Genomic DNA, 21173 nt, shown 5'->3' with positions numbered 1-21173 from the left:
GGTTAGGCTGGACTCCGTGTGTGCTTCCGAAGACTGTTAAGAGCTTTGCTTTTCATTTAGAAGTTTCATAGGATCTCATCTGTATCAAAAAAGTGTCATCAAACACTCTTGTAGTTTGAAGAGATGTTAAGAGAAACATGGGGACCCTGACTGGACTATCATTGGGGTCTTCTGTTTCAGTCAGCCCAGATTTCCCCAGAATCTTGGTGAAACTGATCTCTGGAAATGGTTCTCCAAAGGGGTGTTGAATGTGTTGTATTTATTTGTAAATCAAACAGAGAAAAGTATCAGTCATATAAAAAGTATTTTGGTTAACCCAGTATGGAATTCTCAGCCTTCCTGGGAAAGTCTATACCAGGCTGCTGGAAAGGAGGCTCCGGCTGATAGTTGAACCTCGGACTGAAGAGGAACGATGCGGATTCCGTCCTGGCCGTGGAACGGTGGACCAGCTTTTTACCCTCTCATGAATAATTAAGGGGGAATGGGAGTTTGCTAATCCAGTCTATGTGTGTTTTGTGGACTTGGAGAAGGCTTACGACCAGGTTCCCTGAGAAATTCTGTGGGAGGTGCTTCGGGAGTATGGGGTGCCGGGGCCACTACTGCGGGCCATTCGGTCTCTGTACGCACGGAGCGAGAGCTGCGTCTGCATATTCGTCATCAAGTCAAACTCGTTCAACGTGGGTGTTGGACTCCGCCAAGGTTGTGCTTTGTCTCCACTCCTGTTTGTGGTTTTCAAGGACAGGATATCAAGGCACAGCCGAGGTCAGGAGGGCATTCTGCGTGGGGGCCGGAAGGTGATGTCTCTGCTTTTTGTGGATGATGATGTCCTTTTGGCACCATCAAACAGTTGCTTCCAACACACAATGGAACGGCTTGCAGCAGAGCGTGAAGGGGTCGATATCAGGATCAGCACCTCCAAGTCTGAGTCCATGGTTCTCTCACGGAAAAGGATGGCATGCCCCCTTCAGGTAAGGGAGAAAATCTGCCCCAAGTCGAGGAGTTTACGTATCTTGGGGTCTTGTTCACGAGTGAGGGGAGAAGGGTGCGTGAGGTCGATTGTAGACCGGGAGCAGCGGCAGCAGTAATGCGGTCGCTGTACCGGACTAAAGTGGTAAGGGGGGAGCTGAGCCATAAGGCAAAGCTCTCTACTTATCGGTCGGTTTACGTCCCTACCCTCATCTATGGTCATGAACTCTGGGTACTGACCGAAAGAATAAGATCGCGGATACAAGTGGCTGAAATGAGTTTTATCTGCAGGGTGTTGAGACTCAGTCTCCATGATAGGGTAAGGAGTTCAGACATCCGGGAGGAACTCAGAGTAGAGCTGCTGCTCCTCCACATTGAGAGGAGCCAGTTGAGGTGGTTTGGGCATCTGATAAGGATGCCCCCTGGGCACCTCCCTTTGGAGGTATACCAGACACGGCCAACTGAGACAAGGCCCTGAGGTTGGCCCAAGACCTGCTGGAGAGATTATATCTCCCATTTGGCCTGGGAGTGGCTGGGGATCCCCAGGATGAGGTGGAGGAAGTTGCAAGGGACAGGGGCGGCTGGGCCTCTCTCCTCTCCCTATTGCCACCGCAACCCTAGTTGGACAAGCGGTCTGGAAAATGGATGGATGGACACTATGGAATTCTCTAAATAACATGCATCATTTTATTAAAGCTCTAGAAAAGGATACTAGATTACCAACAAAATTCTAGCACAGCGAGTAGCGCTGTTGTCTCATGACTGGGTGTTACGAGAGGACGTGGGTTTGCTCCCCGCTCAGTCTGTGTGGAGTTTGTATGTTATCCCCGTGTCTGTGTGGGTTTCCTCTGGGTACTCGGGTTTCTTCCCACAGTCCAAAGACATACTGTTCACCCATAGTGTGTGAGTGACAGAGAGAGTGTGTGTGTGTTCCACTGATGTATGGATGAGTGACCCAGTGTAAGTAGTGTATCTAGCAGTGTAAGTCACCACGGTGAATAAGGTGTGTGGGCTCATAACACTGCATAGAGTTCATTGGAAGTCACTTTGGAGAAAAGCAACTGCTAAGTCAGTAAATGTAAAATTAACTAAAGCTGAGAAACATGTCACTGCACCAAACTATTACAGAGACATTATCTCTGAATTATGTATTGTTTTAACAAGTGTTTGTCCTGGCTATGATGCGCTGAGGAAGTCATGAGAACATGAGCTTGACTTTTCTGTCAGTGATGGCAGTTAAAGTCTTCTCTGCCTGCAACTCCCTCAGCAATCAGGAAAAAATCTTCAAGCCTAGAGAATGTGTGTTTCTCCATTGCATCTTCACAGGAAGTTCCCTTAGCCATCACCCCTGTGATTTAAATATAAGGCTTATATGGAGTCTTTGATACTTTTATTCTGGTAGTGTGATAGGATACAAGTTTACTGGGATAGGGTTCAACCATTCAAAAAAACCTTGGGATAAAAGTTGGTTTTTACCCTTGTATTTTCTTGTTAAACCACAGGAAACTTGGACATTTGAAAAAATTAACATTTTATCTGCGTGATAATTCAGAGGAATTCTGGAATATCTGGACACCCTCCAGGAAATTGGTGCTAAGTGCTGAACTTAGTGTGATCATACCTGTGAAGTTATAGGTATGTGGATGTATTTGCAGTTTTTCCGTGCGTTTTCTCAGCTTCTGTTGCTGTGACCCGCTGCAGTTCATTAAATTAAAAAAGACAAAACATTTTCTTCTTAAACTGTTACCCTGAAAACTTCCTGTTACGTACAGCCTCTTATAACGATGCGACAGAATATTTCCAATTTGCTCTTTTTTTAATGCCCAGTTTTAGGGTGTCCATGCATCTGAACATGGATGTGAATATTTGCTTCAATTAAATGTGAAATGTTCTCCGTTCGAACATCAGCGGCAAATATGCAGAACACAGAAAACGCACTGTCCGTTTGAAAAGGATAAAATATCGGGTTGCCATGCACTGGTAATTCTCAGAAACGATTTCTGAGTAAACTAAAAAAACAGAATTTCAAAGAGTGTAACAGTCAACAATTTGTACGCTTGTCTTAATGCGCATCATATGATGAAATTAGAATGAAAGAGATAATTCATGGTTTTCCTTGTAGCAAATAAATTGCTTTGTGCATGAATCAGGGTTATTCAGCTGACGCAGTCAAGTATAATACCAGAAATTGTCCGCTGTGCGATTTGCGCTGGTGACGCGCGCGGCAGTGTGTCCCCGCATGCTTGTTTTCACCACATCCCAGTTCGTCGTCCCTGTTTCTAAAAAGGGTTTCAGTTTTTACTCCTCTTTGGATTTAATTAAATGCAATGACAAGTTAACTGATTCATTTAGGCTTTGCTGACTCTTACAATGCATGCTTTGATACAGCTGGATATTTTGCTGTTGCAGTTTGGCCTTGTTGAGGGTGACAATGTTATGAACCCCGTGGAACTCCTAGCTTTTGAACATATGCTTCTGAAGGATACGTCTTGGCCCGAACAGGATGGCGATTGTCTGCTCTTCAGAATGCTTTCACAGTTTTCGGTGGATAGCTTCAGGAAATTTCCTAGAATAATCTGAGTGCAGTGACTATATTGAGCTTGGGTATTTTCGCTGCGTCCACTTTTCGGTTTTACCAGTCTTAGTCTTTCAGGAGGTTGCGCTTTGGAAATATTTCTTCAACTTGCGTCCTTCTGAGAAGTTTGAGCTGCTGGAAAAATTGGTGTTTTTCAGCTCACATGGCTGTGACATCATGTGGCGCGGTGTGTGCAGGAGGTCATGCGGAGGTCGTGCAGAGGGGTATGCGCAGGAGGTCACATTGAGGCCACCTATAGGGGCATGTATGGGCGGTCATTCTACCCCATAGGGTGTGAACATTTGTTTTCAGTTTTAGCCATTTATTTTTTTGATTTAGTTGTGTTATACGGGGGCGTGGTGGTGGTGGTGCAGCCGGCTTGTCCAGGGCCTGCTCTCCGGTGGGTCTGGGGTTCGAGTCCTGCTTGGGGTGCCTTGTGACGGACTGGCGTCTTGTCCTGGCTGTGTCCCCCCCGGCCTTGCGCCCTGTGTTGCTGGGTTAGGCTCTGGTTCACCGTGACCCCGCTTGGGGCAAGCAGCTTCAGACAGTTTGTGTGATTGTAATTGTATTATTAATGCATGTTATGTTTCTTCACTGGGGGCGTGGTGGCGCAGTGGGTTGGACCACAGTCCTGCTCTCCGGTGGGTCTGGGTTCAAGTCCCGCTTGGGGTGCCTTGCGACAGACTGGCGTCCCGTCCTAGGTGTGTCCCCTCCCTCTCTCCAGCCTTACGCCCTGAGTTGCTGGGTAGGCTCCGGTTCCCCGTGACCCCGTATGGGACAAGCGGTTCTGATAATGTGTGTTTGTGTTTCTTCACTGGGTATTTGTACCCTTTTTACCTCAATTTAGTCACGCACGCTTTAGCCACTACCTAACTGTTATGTGTCCCACACCCCACACCGACTCAGAAGTGACGAACACGGACACACCTTTTCTCCGATGTGTGTGTGCCATGAGCTGCCCATATCTTTTCTCTCTCTGGGCTCTCAGCTTCAGTTGGTGAAGTATTGAGCTTGGAGGAAGGTGTCATTCGCACAGCTGACTGTAGGTGTCGCTATAAACAATAAAAGGGAGAGAGAACCCAGACATGTTGTCCAGCCAAACGGTCAGGCCAGTTTGCGTTCTAACTGATGGTTTGTGTGTCGTGGCAGGGATTTGAACTGAGATCTCTCCTGTAAAACGCACGGCCATCAACCATCATTGTTGCTTCTGTTAATATTGTTGCTATTATTCAAATGTAGACATAGTGTTGAGTGTTTTTGGGATTCCTCAGACTTTCTGTCCTCTCCCTCTCTGCAGATGTGATAGGTTTATTTGCTACTTGAAGTCCAGGGCAAGTATTACTATCGCCGCCTACAATAATCCTCTTCTTTGGAATTGTGTGAATTATCTAATTTGAAAGAAGTGCATCATTCCTCGGTCATATGTTGGAAATTAATTGATATAAACGTAACACTCGATATGTATGCTTGCATTTGCATTCCTCAATTCGCTGGCAACTTATTACCTGTCGTCGTTTTTTTTTTTCTTTCTGAAGCAGTTTGAATTGAGTGGATCACTCAAAAACAGTGTTACAGACTTTTTAAGTCTTATTTGCTGCTCCACCGAAAGACCTCAGTAACTGCTAAAACTCTTTGTCATTATGTGCTACACTGGTTCTTTTCTGAGAGTAGAATAAGAAACGTTTAACATTTAAAACACACTGAACAAAATGTTAAGAATACGCCGGTGCCTCGACTTACAAAAACATTTGAGGCAAGAAGTGTGTTTCCGATTTGTTTTGTTTGCAACTCCAAAGTCGCAGTCAGTGAAATTAACAGACAGCCCTTCATTTATTTTCTGGTTAGGTTCTGCAAAACACCTGGGTGTAATTGTATTAATCTATAAACTTTATAGACATTTTACTTTATATTTCTATTTTCTTTGAGTTATTTAAAAATGACAGATAAAAATATGTTGTCTCTACAAACTCATTGCTGACAGATTAATGCCGTAATGCGCAACGTTCCTCATCTTGGCCCACACCATCCTTCTATTTGGGTGCTTTTTATTGCCATCTATTGGCTAGGAAATTAAACACAGGTCTGGTTCTCTCCATGATAGGAAGAAATTTTAGAAAACAGATAAGTCAATAAAATGTATTTAACATAACTAAATACACACACACACACACACACACACACATTTTCAGAACCGCTTGTCCCTTACGGGGTCACGGAGCCTACCCGGCAACACAGGGCGCAAGGCCAGAGAGGGAAGGGGACACACCCAGGACGGGACGCCAGTCCGCCACAAGGCACCCCAAGTGGGACTCGAACCCCAGATCTACCGGAGAGCAGGACTGCGGTCCAACCCACTGCGCCACCGCACCCCTCTATAACTAAATACATGTGCAACATATTTGATTTGATGAATTGACTTTTTGTAACACAAGGAGCCAATGCAACAGTATTGTTCTATAATCGAAAAAAGTAATTGAGCGTTTCTCACAAAATTGACCATGTTTTGGTAAAATGTTTTGATTCTGCTTGTCTGTGAAAGCTGATGCTCTTAAAATCATCCCTGAAGTGCATCAGCGGTTAGCTGTTTTATGGCAAGAACAGGCGGAAAACATGCATTTTCTGAAATTATCCTAATTTACAGTCCAGTTTGCCATCAGATGTTTTCATAGCCCCAAGGAATATACATTTTAATTAGCCACTGTATCTACTGTCTAGCTGTTGGATGATCAAGTAAGGGAGTTTTGCAGAAAAGCCTCCCAGCGTTTTTCCGGTTTAGTCATCTGATCCAGAAGTTTTCCTGATGTCTTCTTGTGTCCAAGTGACTCCTTCTGTAAACCATCCAGCTTGTTCATTTAAGTTATCGACATAACAAAAGCAACACACTGACTCTATGAAACCCAGTTATTATCAATGATTTATTGTACTGTTCAATGTTGCTCTTCAGTCATTAGTTTCATTAGTCATTAGTTTCCTGAACTTTGGGGACCTTGGAGACATTCCTGAATCCTGACCCTGGGGTAACTGGTGTCCAGTTTGTTAAAAAATGTACGCAAACGTCAAGGCTCTTCAGCGCTCTGCTTTATGAATGTCCATGTTATTCTTTACACAGTGTATGTCATGCAGTGTCATCTTGTCCCTTTGTGTTTCACAGGGCTCTTGTCTACCGCAGGGAACGGGTACGTCTTATACATGACCTTCAAACGGAAGACCAAGTTGAAACCCCCAGAACTCATGACTGTGAATCTCGCCATATTCGACTTTGGCATCTCAGGTAAAAGCTTCTTCTCGCTTCCCTGAACATCTCTGCTGACTCCACGAGTTGCACTTCTTCACTGAGAACCAATTACCACTGAAACGTTTGAGCTGCATGACTGTGTTAGGAATCTATAGTTTGCACAAGTTGCTAGATGGACCTACAGGAACCCAAAGATATGCTTTATATAGAAACATGTCTTTATATAATAAATGATGTTATCTCAATGTCAGTTCCCCAATGCAGTCTTTTTTCCAGGATTCACAAATGAATGAGTGAATGAATGAATGAATGAATATTCATCACAGAGGGAAATTCTTCAGATCAGGACATTTTAGAAAGTTGTAGCATTTTGCCTCCTATAAGACTACATTTGTGGTTTGGTAGTAGATCTTGTCTGAAGATGGTCAGATTTCCATAAATTGACCTGACAACACATTTTTTCTGACACACAATTGTGGAACATGATTTGCTCAAAAAATCAGTTACCACAAGCCCAATCAGTGGCTCGCTGGGGGAGTAAAATTTGGTACAGCGGTTAAAGTGACCTATGTAACAGGAAAAAATCCCTTTGTATAAACCCAGCTGATAGTGTAGTGGTTAGAGTTATTGGCTTTGAAGGTCCTGGGTTTGATTGGCTTTGAAGGTCCTGGGTTTGATTCCCTACCTCCAGCTATAGTACCCTGGAGCAAGGTACTTATCCTAAATTGCTCCAGTAAGTTACCCAGCTGTATAAATGGGTAAATAATTGTAAGTAGCTTTATATTGTAAGTTGTTCTGGACAAAAGCATCAGCTAATTGAATAAAAGTAATGTAGTAAACCCAAAGTTGCATTGTGTGAGCTCAAAGATGCCTATTCTCATAAACTGCTGTAGAGAATTTTCATTATGCTCGACTCCATTCTGTGTGGTTAATACATCTGGTTTGTGCACTTTTACTCTGTCCCGTTATATTGAGCTGTATAAAATTATTAAATGTAGTTAATATTTGATATTTCTGTATGTACACGCATAAACTCTTGCTTGGTATGACATACTGAAATCCTGTAATATTTATCACTGTTACTTATTCTCTCCTGTCAATGTAATTTAAATGTGTTGCTTTCATTCTGCAGCTGGAAAATTAGCAAAATTATCAAATTATCACACATTTATCTCCTGTCACCAGCCTGCGAAAAAGACCTGCCAACATCATTAGTGTTGCAGCTTAGGAGTGTTGAACTGCACTCTGTCGACCCCCAGTGGAGAACTGGGGATTAGCAACTTTAAAACCTTCTTCTGGTTTAATAGCTGCATTTATTAATTTACATTTACATGTATTTATTTAGAGGGGGGGTTGGACCACCGTCCTGCTCTCCAGTGGGTCTGGGGTTCAAGTCCCGCTTGGGGTGCCTTGCGACGGACTGGCGTCCCGTCCTGGGTGTGTCCCCTCCCCCTCCAGCCTTACGCCCTGTGTTGCCGGGTTGGCTCCGGTCCCCCGTGACCCCGTATGGGACATGCGGTTCTGAAAATGTGTGTGTGTGTGTGTGTGTGTGTGTGTATTTAGAGGGGGGGGGGTGCGGTGGCGCAGCGGGTTTGACCGAGTCCTGCTCTCTGGTGGATCTGAGGTTTGAGTCTCACTTGGGGTGCCCTGCGACGGACTGGCGTCCCGTCCTGGCTGTGTCCCCTCCCCCTCCAGCCTTGCGCTCTCTGTTGCTGGGTTAGGCTCCGGTTCATCGCGACCCTGCTTGGGACAAGTGGTTTCAGACAATGTGTGTGTGTGTGTGTGTGTGTGTGTGTGTATATTTATTTAGCCAACAGTTTCCTGAAAAGCAACTTACAGTGTTAAGCCACTTACAATTATTCACCCATTACATCTGGATACTTTTACTGGAGCAATTTATGGTAAAAGGGCAGTCACCTTGGTGCAGGTGGGATTTGAACCTGAAATCTTCAGGTAGAAGGAAACAGCTCAATTCATTACACTTCTCTCTGGGACCACTTGACCACATCCCCTGCCCGCTACAGTTGTTCTCCTACAAACCTTCGACTGCTTGAGAGGGGTCAAGGATGTCCTGCTGGTCCACAAAGGCAAGGAACGGGTGGTTAAAAATGCAGCGGTTAATTCAGTTTTTAAGTCGGGACCTGCCCTGCATTCAGTGAGCAACGAGTGATTTTTTTTTTTTTTTTTCCTCCAGAAATAAATCTGGAATAAATAAATTTTGTTTGCCAAGCTGGTAACGTTATTGGATTTGCTTTCCAGGAACAGAGTCTGAGCCCTAACTCGCTAAAGTGGGCCACTCTGACCGTATGGAACCAGGCCATCTACTAATTAGAATAAGATACTCTCTTTGCCAGCCATGAGCCCTGCCAAAGTACATGTTTCCTAATGCGCGAACATGTTGCCGAATGCATACGGCTGCCGTGAGTATGTGTACGGCACTCTTTATTCGCAAATAGACCCCTCTCTTTGAGTGGAAGTGAGCTCTGCTCTGCTTTGGAGCGAGGCCTGTTTGCCCGGTGCCGTTCCGGAAAGGAGAATGGAGCACCTGTGTGTTAGTGACAGGTGTGATCTGTCTAGAGGGCATGACTGCATCACAAAGGGGGGGCTGGCACGGTCACCCCCTTCTTTCCAATCCCCCGTTGCCTCTGGGACACAGGGGGTAACTGCAGAAGATACCGTCCAGCAGCCTTTCGTCCCACCCAGCCCCCTCCGGCATCCCAGTCCCCTGGGTGTGGCTGAACAAATTACTCCTCTTTTGTAAAAGTCTGCCACGTCACGGATGCTCTGAAAACCATAAATGCTGTGATTGATGGTACAGGATGAAACAGGGCCGATTAGCCAGTTGGTTAACAGTGTGTGACAGTAAATTGCAAGAAATGTCACTGATTAGTTCTCCTGACTGAATCCAGTAGCCATAGAAGTGGCAACGCATGTTTCGTAAGGAGCTCCAAAACACCATTTTTATGCTCAGCTGCTGTTTCTTGGCCCCTTTCGCTATCCAGCATGAGCAGCGGTGCACGGCGTTCGCCGCAGTAAGCGTTCGCCGAGGAGCGTCGTTTATCTCTCGGTCTTCGCCTCGGTTCGAGAGGATTCGTAGCGGTGCCGAAACGCCGGCCCGTCAGCGCCGTCAGAGGACTTCTTCGCCTGGATCGAAAACTCAGACGTTGCTGTGCGATTGCGCGGAGACTCACGACGCGTTGCCAGGGAGCTGTCAGGAAACGGCCGCGCGACCCACGGATGTGATCCATCCATCCATCCATCCATCCATCCATCCATCCATCCATCCATCCATCTTCTGTCCCGCTTGTCCTAAAAGAGTCGCGGTGGCAGCAGGGAGAGCAGAGAGGCCCAGCCGCTCCTGTCCCCCGCAACTTCCTCCAGCTCAACCTGGGGGATCCCCAGCCGTTCCCAGGCCAACCGTGAGATATAATCTCTCCAGCGGGTCCTGGGCCGACCTCGGGGCCTCGTCCCAGTTGGCCGTGCCCGGTATACCTCCAAAGGGAGGTGCCCAGCCGAACCACTTCAAGTGGCTCCTCTCAATGTGGAGGAGTAGCGGCTCTACTCCGAGCTCCTCCCGGATGCCCCAACTCCTCACCCCGTCACGGAGAGTGAGTCCCAACACCCTGCGGAGAAAACTCATTTTGGCCGCTTGTATCCGCGATCTTATTCTTTCGGTCATCGCCCAGAGTTGATGACCATAGGTGAGGGTAGGGACGTAGATCGACCGGTAAACGGAGAGCTTCGCCTTACGGCTCAGCTCCCCCTTCACCGCTACAGTCCGGTACGGCGACCGCATTACTGCTGCCGCTGCTCCCAGTCTGCGGCCGATCTCGGATGTGATTTGACATAAAAAACATACTGGGTGGAAAAAGCAGTGAAGACCTGCTACTATTTAAAACCTTTGTGTCCATGATTTCTAACTGGAGTTTTTTTTCTTTTTTTTTTTAAATACAACCTCTAGATTGTGATTTTTTTTTTTTTTGTTTTCTTTCTTTGCTGCGCCCTCTAGTGACAGGAAAGCCCTTCTTCGCCATCGCCAGCTTCGCCCACCGCTGGATCTTTGGCATGGAGGGCTGCCGTTTCTACGGGTGGGCCGGGTTCTTCTTCGGCTGCGGCAGCCTCATAACGATGACCATCGTCAGCCTGGACCGCTACCTCAAGATCTGCCACATGAGATACGGTGCGCACGCCACATTCCGGAGGACGCTCGACCTTCCTGGGGTTTGGACCGAAATTTCTTCTGTGGCCTACAAACTTCCCACAGATGCTTAATGTGTCGGGTGGTTATGAACAGACTGAATGGCCCAAAAAGTATTAAATATATACCGTATAATAATAAAAATATACTCAGCATATATTAAATAAGTCTTTAGATGTACGATGAGCACTTTGCTAGGATTAATAGTAATAGGACCGAAAGGAAATTAGTCTGTGACAAGTTAAATTTGTGTTTGTAACCAATGATACAAAATTAAATGGCAGAATTTTAATCTAGAAGATAGTGTTTTTTTTTTTTTCTAAAAGGTCATGTTCATGGTCTTAATTTCTGCACATTCGCTCAAAACATTAAACACAGAAAAACAGCAGTACAAAGCAGTGCTGCTGCCTCGCAGCGCCTGGGTGGTGCGAGAGGACATGGGTTCAATCCCTGTGCAGAGTTTGCATGTTCTCCCCGTGTCTGTGTGGGTTTCCTCCGGGTGCTCTGGTTTCCTCCCACAGTCCAAAGGCATGCTGTTCAGGTTCCCCATAGTGTGTGAGTGACAAAGAGAGTGTGTTCCACTGATGTATAGATGAGTGAACCAGTGTAAGTAATGTATCTAGCAGTGTAAGTCACCGCAGTGAATAAGGTGTGTGGGCTCATAACACTACATAGAGTTTGTTGGAAGTCGCTTTGGAGAAAAGCGTCTGCTAAATATCTAAATGTAGTATAAGAACTTGCATTAATTGATTCATGGTTTACTGCAAATTCATTGTTCATATGGTTTATATTCAAACAGAGTAGCACAGCCAGGGAGGTGGGCAATGGAAATGCGGAAATAGTTGTATGTCTTGTAGTTTTGAGTAGTCACTTCATAACAGCAATTTTTGTTTCGTGATTTTATCATTTATCTGTAAACTGTCGGGTGGCTTAGGGAGCAGCGCTATCGCCTCACAGCGCCTGGGTGGTGTGAGAGAACGTTGGTTCGACCTCCGCTCGGTGTGTCTGGAGTTTGCATGTTCTTCCCACATCTACATGGGTTTCCTCCAGGTGCTCTGGTTTCCTCCCACAGTCCAAAGACATGCTGTTCAAGTGAACTGATGACTCTGAATTGTCGTGTGGGCGGGTGGCTACCCTGCGATGGATTAGTGTCCTGTCCCGGGTGTAACCCTCCTCAGTCTTGTGCTCGATTCTCCAGTTCACTGCAACCCTCATCAGAAAGGACTATAATTTATTTATAATATTTCACAGTAATAGGCAGGACTACTAGCTGAGGTTCACGCTCTCAACTTCATGGCGCCCCTCTTCTTCTCATTCGTTCGCGATAGAAGGACTTCGCTGAAAATGAGTTTTGCTTTATTTCACGATTCAGCCGCACTCCAGCATATAGTTCCAGCTCCGGTACCTGCCGGATGAGCGGACGGTTATTAAAAAGTAACCGATCTCTAATCACCGATTTCAGTTTTTTTTAGCAGCGTACAGATGCACGAAACAAATGTCTGTTGTTTCTTACCTGTGTTTTGCAGGTACCTGGTTTAAACGGCATCATGCCTTCCTGGCGATGCTCTTCATCTGGCTGTACGCAGCCTTCTGGGCCACCATGCCTCTAGTGGGCTGGGGGGACTACGCCCCGGAGCCCTTCGGAACCTCTTGCACCCTGGACTGGTGGAAGGCCCAGGCCTCCGTGTCTGGCCAGAGCTTCGTCATGACCATTCTCTTCTTCTGCCTCATCCTCCCGACCATCATCATTGTCTTCTCCTACGTGAAGATCATCTTTAAGGTGAAGTCCTCAGCCAAGGAGGTCTCCCACTTCGACACGAGGAATAAAAGCAGCCACGTCCTGGAAATGAAATTAACGAAGGTGGGTGTTTTTGTTTTCCTTCCATTCGCTCGTTGTTCCTGAATTAGTCTCGCTTCGAGTTCCAAGAGGCGGACTGCTCCTCGCCGCCGATGAGAATTATGTAACAGTGTCTCATGACGACTGGCTGCGTGTTCTTCAATTAGCCTCCCTGGCTGCAGCTGCTGCCGCTCTCAATGCATGAGCTAAAAACGCGCGCTTGTTCTGGGGACGTCACACGGCAGATGTCTCGGCGCCCCCGCCTGGAAGCATCCTTTTTGCAACTCCATTTCCTAGAACTGGGACTGATTCTTCGGCTGGAACAATGACCCGTGTTGTGTGTGTCCCGGGGCCCGGTGTCACAGTCATCTCCCTGTTCTCCCTGTTCCTTTCACAGGGAAGGACTCATGGTTTATTGGGTCCAGCTTCTATTGCATCAAAAGCTCTCTTCTAGCTCTTTGTAAATCCTTGCAGACGCTTTTTTTAACCATACAATATTTTTCTTTGTTAAGGTCCTATGGATAAATTGCGGGACGGACAGATAGATAGATAGATGCAGTCCTCGTTGGCAAAACGAAGGGGTTCGGTACAGTCGTGACCACGGGTTTGATGTGTGGCGAGACCAGCCTTCCATGGCTCTTCATGGTCATGAGGTCATGAGGTCAGAGGAACCAGCCACAGTCATCTAAATCTGACGGTCACCCTTTCTTGGAGCCTTTCAAGGATGCAGGTTGTTTTCCACTTCCGTGGGACGATTTCTAGTCTCCCACTCAGGCTGAAAATATGCTGGGAAAAAATGCTGCATAACTTCTCCATGTTCACCTCCAGCTCCCTTGAGCAAATGCCACCAGGTCCTGCAGCCTTTTCCTGCCAGATGCCCTTCCGCTCTTTCCTCACCACCTGGTCTGCAGTCAAAGACAGCCCAGGTTGGCCAGATGATGGTAGGCAGAGCAGTGATGTTGATAGAGAAGACTTAAGCTCTCAGGTGTGATTCGGTAAATAGGGGGGAACTGGTGGTGGTGGCTGGTGTGGAGAGGTTTGGATTTCGGTGGTGCGCCGCGGGGTTCGTAGGCAGAGCTTTGAGTGAAGGAGGACAGCACTGTGGTAACACCGAGTGACTGGTGGGCTGAAGATCTGATGAGCAGAGAGCCCTTAGTCCACCCTCTCGAAACTGGTTGAGCTCACTAGCCTTGTCATAGTTACCCCGGTTCAAAATAAATTTTGCCTGATCCCTCGTAAGAAAGAGGACGGGCAAGGAGAACCCACGTGACGGCGAGCTAAGATCATTAGCAAGTATCTGTATGTCAGGTTTTTAGTACCGGTTCCTTCAGAACCATAGCTGATACAATGAAATTGATGAGAAATTGTGCTAACTATACTATACTGTACTGTACTGCAGTGTACTGTACTATACTAACTTTAGGGTTGCAGTATGAGAAGCTGTTTCAGGGAAATTAGTGGCTCGGCATATTGTTTAAGTCGTTGGGATAGCTGGTAGTAGTGGTTAGAGCTGCTGCCTTTGGATCTAAAGGTTGCAAGTTTGATCCTCACCTCTAGCTGTAGTACCTTTGAGCAAGGCACTTATCCTAAAGTTACTCCAGTAGAATTACCCAGCTGTAAAAATGAGTGATAATTATAGCCTTAACATAGTATGTTGCTGGTAGCATCGTGGGTAGAGCTACTGCCTCTAGACCCACAGGTCTGAATCCCATTGGCAGTCACAGTACCTGTCATTCATTTTGGCGGCACAGTGAGTAGCGCTGCTGTCTCACAGCGCCTGGGTGGTGTGAGAGGATGTGGGTTCGATTCCTGCTCAGTCTGTGTGGAGTCTGCGTGGGTTGCCTCCGGGTGCTCTGGTTTCCTCCCACAGTCCAAAGACATGCTGTGCAGGTTCACCCATAGTGTGTGAGTGAGTGACAGAAAGAGTGTGTTCCACTGATGTCTGGATGAGTGACCCAGTGTAAGCAGTGTATCTAGCAGTGTAAGTTACCCTGCTGAATAAGGTGTGTGGGCTCATAACACTACATAGAGTTCATTGGAAGTCGCTTCGGAGAAAAGCGTCTGCTAAATAAATAAATGTAAATAGCTCAGAGCGGTTCCAGCCTGCTCTGCCTCCAGGAATCAGGAGGCGGGCACGGAAAATCGTGACAGACCCCTCTCGCCCGGGCCACGGCTTTTTCAAACTTCTCCCATCCGGCAGGTGCTAGAGATCACCGTGCGCCAAAACAACCAGATACAGAAACCCTCCTTTCCACGAACAGCCGATCGCTTGTTAGTCTGTGCAATACTTTCTCCCTCTTACTTATTCCCTCCCTCATTATTTATCCAGACCTTTATATGTATGTTGTATTTTTTTGTTTTTTGACTACTCTACGCTATGAGCCGTCAGGAACCGAAGCCAAATTCCCTGTATTTGTGTGCATGCTCGGCCAAATAAATCCGATTCCGATTCCGAACCTTAACCGTTTTTTATTCCGAATGTTACGTGAAAGCTGCACAATGTACCCAGCTGTTGTGCTTCTGCGTTTTTCCCCACAGGTGGCAATGTTGATCTGTGCGGGGTTCTTGATAGCCTGGATTCCCTATGCCGTGGTGTCCGTGTGGTCGGCGTTCGGGGAGCCCAACTCTGTACCCATCGCAGTGTCTGTGGTGCCAACCCTGCTGGCCAAGTCATCAGCGATGTACAACCCCATCATATACCAGGTCATCGACTGCAAGCCCGCCTGCGCCAAATCCTCGTGCTTCAAAGTGTTGAAGAAGCGGAAGCACTATAACACATCGAGGTAAACGCGATTCCCCCCGCAGCGCTTGTCTGCGTGTAAACAATAATAAAAGGCCTCGTACAAAAGGCGTCGCGCTTGATCCTGTGAGAGAAGGAAAAACAAAGTATTAGTTAGGCACCTTTAAATTAATCTTCATCTTGCTGATACCTGTGGTCAAGGTGACTTACAATGTTGAGTCACCTTACAAACATTTACCCATTTATGCAGCTGGGTGTTGCCACTCTTCTGCACAATTCATAGTCCCAGTTTCATTAAATTGTTTAATAAGTGGTAGAGTTCGATCATTTTTGTTATAAAAATTTTCAGATATGTTCTTGTCACATATAAAAATACTCTTTTTAATATTGGATGAAATATATCCATACAAGGGGGTGCGGTGGCGCAGTGGGTTGGACCTCGTCCTGCTCTACGGTGGGTCTGGGGTTCGAGTCCCGCTTGGGGTGCCTTGCGACGGACTGGCGTCCCGTCCTGGGTGTGTCCCCTCCCCTTCCGGCCTTACGCCCTGTATTGCCGGGTAGGCTCTGGTTCCCTGTGACCCCGTATGGGACAAGCGGTTCAGAATGTGTGTGTGTGTGTGTATATCCATACATACCCACAACCAAACCCACAACAAGGCTGGAGGGGGAGGGGACACACCCAGGATGGGACACCAGCCCATCACAAGGCACCCCAAGCAGGACTCAAACCCCCAACCCACCATGCCACCGCACCCCTACATACACACACACAGTTATATATTTTTCCATAAGAAATAGCGGTGATTCAATGTCCGAACGACAGAATTTTGCCCAATGAGTTGACATCGTGGGATGCGTTAACCACGTTCGGCGAGGGACGGCGTGCTCTCAAGCAGCCTGCATCCCTGCTAGGAACAATAGCGCAACTGATTAAATAACATTTTCAGCCATTATCTAAATAATATGTCCTGACAAGGTCGAACAACCGGAGTCCTTTAACGAATTCTAATTGCTGCCTCTGTTGTTACTGTTAATGTGAGCGTTTGACCTCGGGGTAATGGAAGAAGCTCCGATCGCTTTCTTGCCCTGTTTGTTCCCGATGAAAGGCCGAGACCGGTTCGCAGCCTTTTTGTTCCGCGCTCGCGGGAGGGGGCCGATTGTGCGGACACGCGGAGACGTTACGTGTTCACGGGTGGTTTAATCTGTCCGTTCACAGGTTTTACTCCATTTCTGCCGGGGTGAAAGATGCTCCAGCCATCGAAGTCAATGTGGAAGTCTAAGGAAAGGATGGGGGCCGCGGGAGGAGGGGCAGGAGAAGAAATCTTCTCGGTCTCGGGCCCCTCCGTGTGCAGCTCACGGACCGGACCGCGACCCCCCATCATCCCCCCGTCCTGCCCCATTACTGTAATGTGTCACCGTGTCCTGTCCTCTGCACGTAATTATTCCACCTTCTACACTGTCCTCCTTGTTACCCTCTAAAATTCAGCTGAAAGGCCTGAAACCACTCATATACAGTATTTTTCTATAGTACAGATGGTGTCTCCTCCTCATTCGTGTCTTGTTACGTATATTTTTGCACGTGCGCGACTAAACACTGAGGTTTCGTCTGCAGTGCATTTAAATCGTTCCCCAACTCGAAGAACTCATTCGCCCGATTGGACGGATCGGCGGTGTCACATGCAAACGTCACGCTTGTCCGTTTGACTGCCACACCATGAAACCATTCCGCAGAGCATATTTTGATCTGTTTCTACGTTCCCTCCGTGTTCGTGTGGGTTTCCTACAGGCGCTCTGGTTTCCTCCCACAGTCCAGATACATGTGTTTTAGGTGAACTTGGCACTCTAAATTGCCAGTTGTGTGTGTGTGAGCGATTCAGTGTGTGCGATTTCCCTGCAACGGACTGTTGTCCCGTACACGGTGTGCCCTGCCTCACACCCTATGTTTCCAGGATAGGACCTGGACCACCACGACCCTACACCGGAAAAGCGGTTATTGACAATGCGTGGCGTGTCATTGGAGGGCTTCGGTTTATATGTCGCCTGCCGACTTACAAATGCGATGACAAGTTACAAACAGGAACGATTTTAGTCTTTATTAACATCCACGTGGCTCTGCTGCCAACCTGACCTCCGCTGTGGCGTCACAGGTGATGACTGCCGGTCAAATTTAGAAAGTGGAACAAACTTTACTTAAGAAACCCTGCGTCACGTTTATAAATCCATGTCTTATAGAGGAAAACGGATAACTGTCTTGTTTACTGACTTTGTTAATGCTTAAGTGCCACAGGACGGTGAACGACTCTGGTATTGAGCTCAGTCATTCAATGTCAGAAGTTTTTACTGAAAGTGTGGTGTGATCGCTAAGTGAAGCTGCCGATATCTCCGTGGCAACTTGTAACTAAGAGGATGTGGGGGGTTGTTAATGCCACCCTCCAGCCTGCTACATGCTGCCACTCCATGGACTCTCACAAAACATCTGCCTGGGACTGGGTTTGACCCGATGACTGGCTGATGGCCGATGACTTTCCAACACAAGCGGAGACACGTTTGGAGAGCGTGCCTCGGTCCGCCTGGGGGACGTGGTCTGCTTCGGGTTTGGACTGATGTTGTACTCTTAGCGTCACGAAGGAATTCCTGGGGAGGACAAATCAAGATCGTTACGTCCACTGCGGACAAGAAGGAACTACACGATCCTAATCAAATGCGAAAAACTAAAATAAAGGAGCAATGGATAAATGTTTCTATAGGTGCAGTTGAGCGAAGATCTAACAAATTTTTTTTTTTTTTTTTTAAAAAGAAAAGCCCCAAAATACAGTTTGCAGCCTGATGGATTCTGCCATGTCTACGCACTGCCTATTCTTTCCGACCTACAGCAGACGAGAAGACAAGTTGCTGTCTAGGCTTGAACGTTCAGCTGAAAAATATGTTTAATAGACATTAATCTCATGAGTGCTGTCAGAGTGAAGTGCCAACATATCCCTGGACACTTGAGAGGAGCATCTGCAGCAGATCCTATCTTTACATGTAAACTGTCCGCCAGGAAGGTGCTGAGGATCGAGATGCTGGATACCAGTGGAACAAAGACCTTGTCGAGATCTCGAACCAACCCCCGTTTGACGGCACGACAGCGATGCCTCGGTCGGAAACCTGACATTGAGTGACCTCAACGTGGATTTTGGAGAATCAAACCCAGATTTGTTGGGTATGGCGATGTAATTGTGATATTAATGTATCTTCTCATTAACTCCCAGCAAAATTCTCTAGGTGATTTGCACTGTATCTTAAACTAGAGATTTAAATTTAAGTTTGAGTTCCCAGTTTTGCATGTGTGAATATGTCAGCTTCAGTGCGAAATGCAGTCTGTATCTGTATTTCTTTATAGCTTCTGAGCGGCAGTACAATTGGTCCTTGGCTCAGTTTGACCGCCCCATAGTTTACAGTTACCAACAAAATGCTACTTGTATTTTATTTGCCAAGTTAGTTAAGAAGAAAATGATGGAACTTTATTCTTGCACATGAAATCAGGAATGTGGGTTGCATGTTAACAGGAATGTGTGTTTTTACTACATTACCATTTGTGTACTGTATTTAAGTACAGTTGTGATGGAGGTGAGTTGCTTTACATAGGTATCTGCAAATAATATTGTAATTATAAAATAAATTCAATGGTTTATTTAAGACAGTATTACTTGTTCGGTCTTTTTTCTTTCCGAATGCAGCGTTTGCATTGTGAAAGAGACGTGTTTTTACGTTTTCCCACCGTCTCAAAAAAACTTTCATAACCGTAACACAGCTCAAGACTTATGGATAAGTTACATGTTGAATTTATGATTGAATACCACAGTCATATTGCTTTGGTTCAGTCTCCCATCGAGGTAAGAAAAACGCATCAACATTGTCTCTTTAAATGCCTTTTACACACCCCTGGTAATATGATTTTAGAAAAAGAAAAAGACAAAAGATATTTTTAGAAATAGATTTGTGTTAGGCCCAACCTGATTATAATGACAATATAGAAGAGGTGATTCATGTATGTATTTTGTGTTTAACGTAGGAGTATTTTGTCACTCCTTTAAACCACATCCAGGAAAATGTCTCATTAGCCAAAAAAAAGTACAGTAACTGCAAATAATACCATAGTATATCAGACATTTAAATTCTTCTTCCCTGACGTACAGAGATGAGTGTTTGACACTGATTTGCTTGATGACCATATAATTTTTATGAAACCATTGTCTTGTATGATTTCCCTGTGATATGTAAAACTCTTGAAACTTTAGTTTTATGTCTATGATGCATATGGAAAAATGAACATTTGTTCCATTTTCAGGCTTCAGTTCTGGGAACAACCTTGACATGAACAGCTTATGTACTTCATGGAGGAATTTGGTTCAGATGAAAGTGTAGCTGTTTCCTGTATCTATTGCCTCATACAAATCCACAGCCATAAAACACTCTTAAATTGACATGCACACGCAATCATTTAATTTCCGTCTGTAATGACAAGAATCTCGGGTATTAACAACACATTGATGGTTCTTATTGCATCCCTCATGTTATGTTAACTGTACACTGAATTTTGTCATTTCCAAGATTTGTTCTCCTGCGTCTTGGGGCAAACCGGGCGCTGTAGCACATTTACACTAGCAACCCACCAATTGTGCTTTTTCTATTTAGGATGTCCAGATGAGTGCGGTGGGGGGTGTGGTGGCGCCGGAGGCTTGGCCGTATCCCGCTCTCCGGTGGGTCGGGGGTTCGAGTCCTGTTCGGGGTGCCGTCCTGGGTGTGTCCCCTCCCCCTCTGGCCCTTTGCCCCATGTTGCTGGGTTGGGCTCCGGTTCACCGCGACCCTGCTTGAGATGAGTGGTTTCTGACTGTGTGCGTGATATAAGTATTGTAGGAGTGGCATGTCTTCCTGCTGAAATTTCACATTCCCTTTTAGGAGGTTCCAGACAAAATGAAGTTGGCTGATGCTGTGACATTAAATACAGACACACATTTATTTAGCAGACGCTTTTCTCCAAAGCAACTTCAAATGAACTTTGTGCAATATCAATATACTGCTAATATAATAAAATTCAGCATCTGAAACATCACTTTCACCATTTTCTCTGCAGTCTGTCATGAATTTTACAGAAAACCCTACTTCCATCTTACGGACAAGAACACGAAATAGCAAACCATCAGTGTGTGAATATACTGTATTTACATTTATTTAGCAGACGCTTTTCTCCAAAGTGACCTCCAATGAACTCCATGTAGTGTTATCAGCCCACACACCTTATTCATCGCGGTGCTGCTAGATACTCTACTTACACTGGGACACTCATCCATACATCACTGGAACACACGCACAATCTCTCTGTCACTCACACACTATGGGGAACCTGAACAGCATGTCTTTGGACTGTGGGAGGAAACCAGAGCACCCGGAGGAAACCCACACAGACTGAGTCGGGCTCAAACCCACATCCTCTCACACTACCCAGGTGCTGTGAGACAGCAGCGCTACTCACTGTGCCACCATGCTGCCCACACACTGCCTTCAATGCATCATATATGCAAATTTGAATTTGTGAATGGAAACGCAGATGACGCATCATATCGGTGTACCGACAGTGTC

The 21173-nt window shown here is 46.3% G+C and overlaps 1 protein-coding gene across 3 annotated transcripts in view; it reads left to right on the top strand.

The window, feature by feature from the left end:
* Nucleotides 1–19182, top strand: part of opn5 (opsin 5) — a 35776-nt gene extending 16594 nt beyond the window's left edge. For all 3 annotated transcript variants that reach the window (XM_018736938.1, XM_018736937.1, XM_018736936.1), the window contains 5 exons: nucleotides 6693–6812; nucleotides 10786–10956; nucleotides 12501–12835; nucleotides 15350–15594; nucleotides 16768–19182. In XM_018736938.1, coding sequence (XP_018592454.1) covers nucleotides 6693–6812; nucleotides 10786–10956; nucleotides 12501–12835; nucleotides 15350–15594; nucleotides 16768–16831 — 935 coding nt within the window. In that variant the 3' untranslated portion in view covers nucleotides 16832–19182. The remainder of the gene's footprint in view (nucleotides 1–6692; nucleotides 6813–10785; nucleotides 10957–12500; nucleotides 12836–15349; nucleotides 15595–16767) is intronic.
* The last annotated feature ends 1991 nt before the right edge of the window (nucleotides 19183–21173 follow it).

This window comes from Scleropages formosus, chromosome 1 (assembly GCF_900964775.1).
Source record: "Scleropages formosus chromosome 1, fSclFor1.1, whole genome shotgun sequence".
Lineage (NCBI taxonomy): Eukaryota > Metazoa > Chordata > Actinopteri > Osteoglossiformes > Osteoglossidae > Scleropages > Scleropages formosus.
The sequence above is the reverse complement of the archived record's forward strand: the minus strand, read 5'-3'. Positions and strand labels throughout refer to the sequence as shown.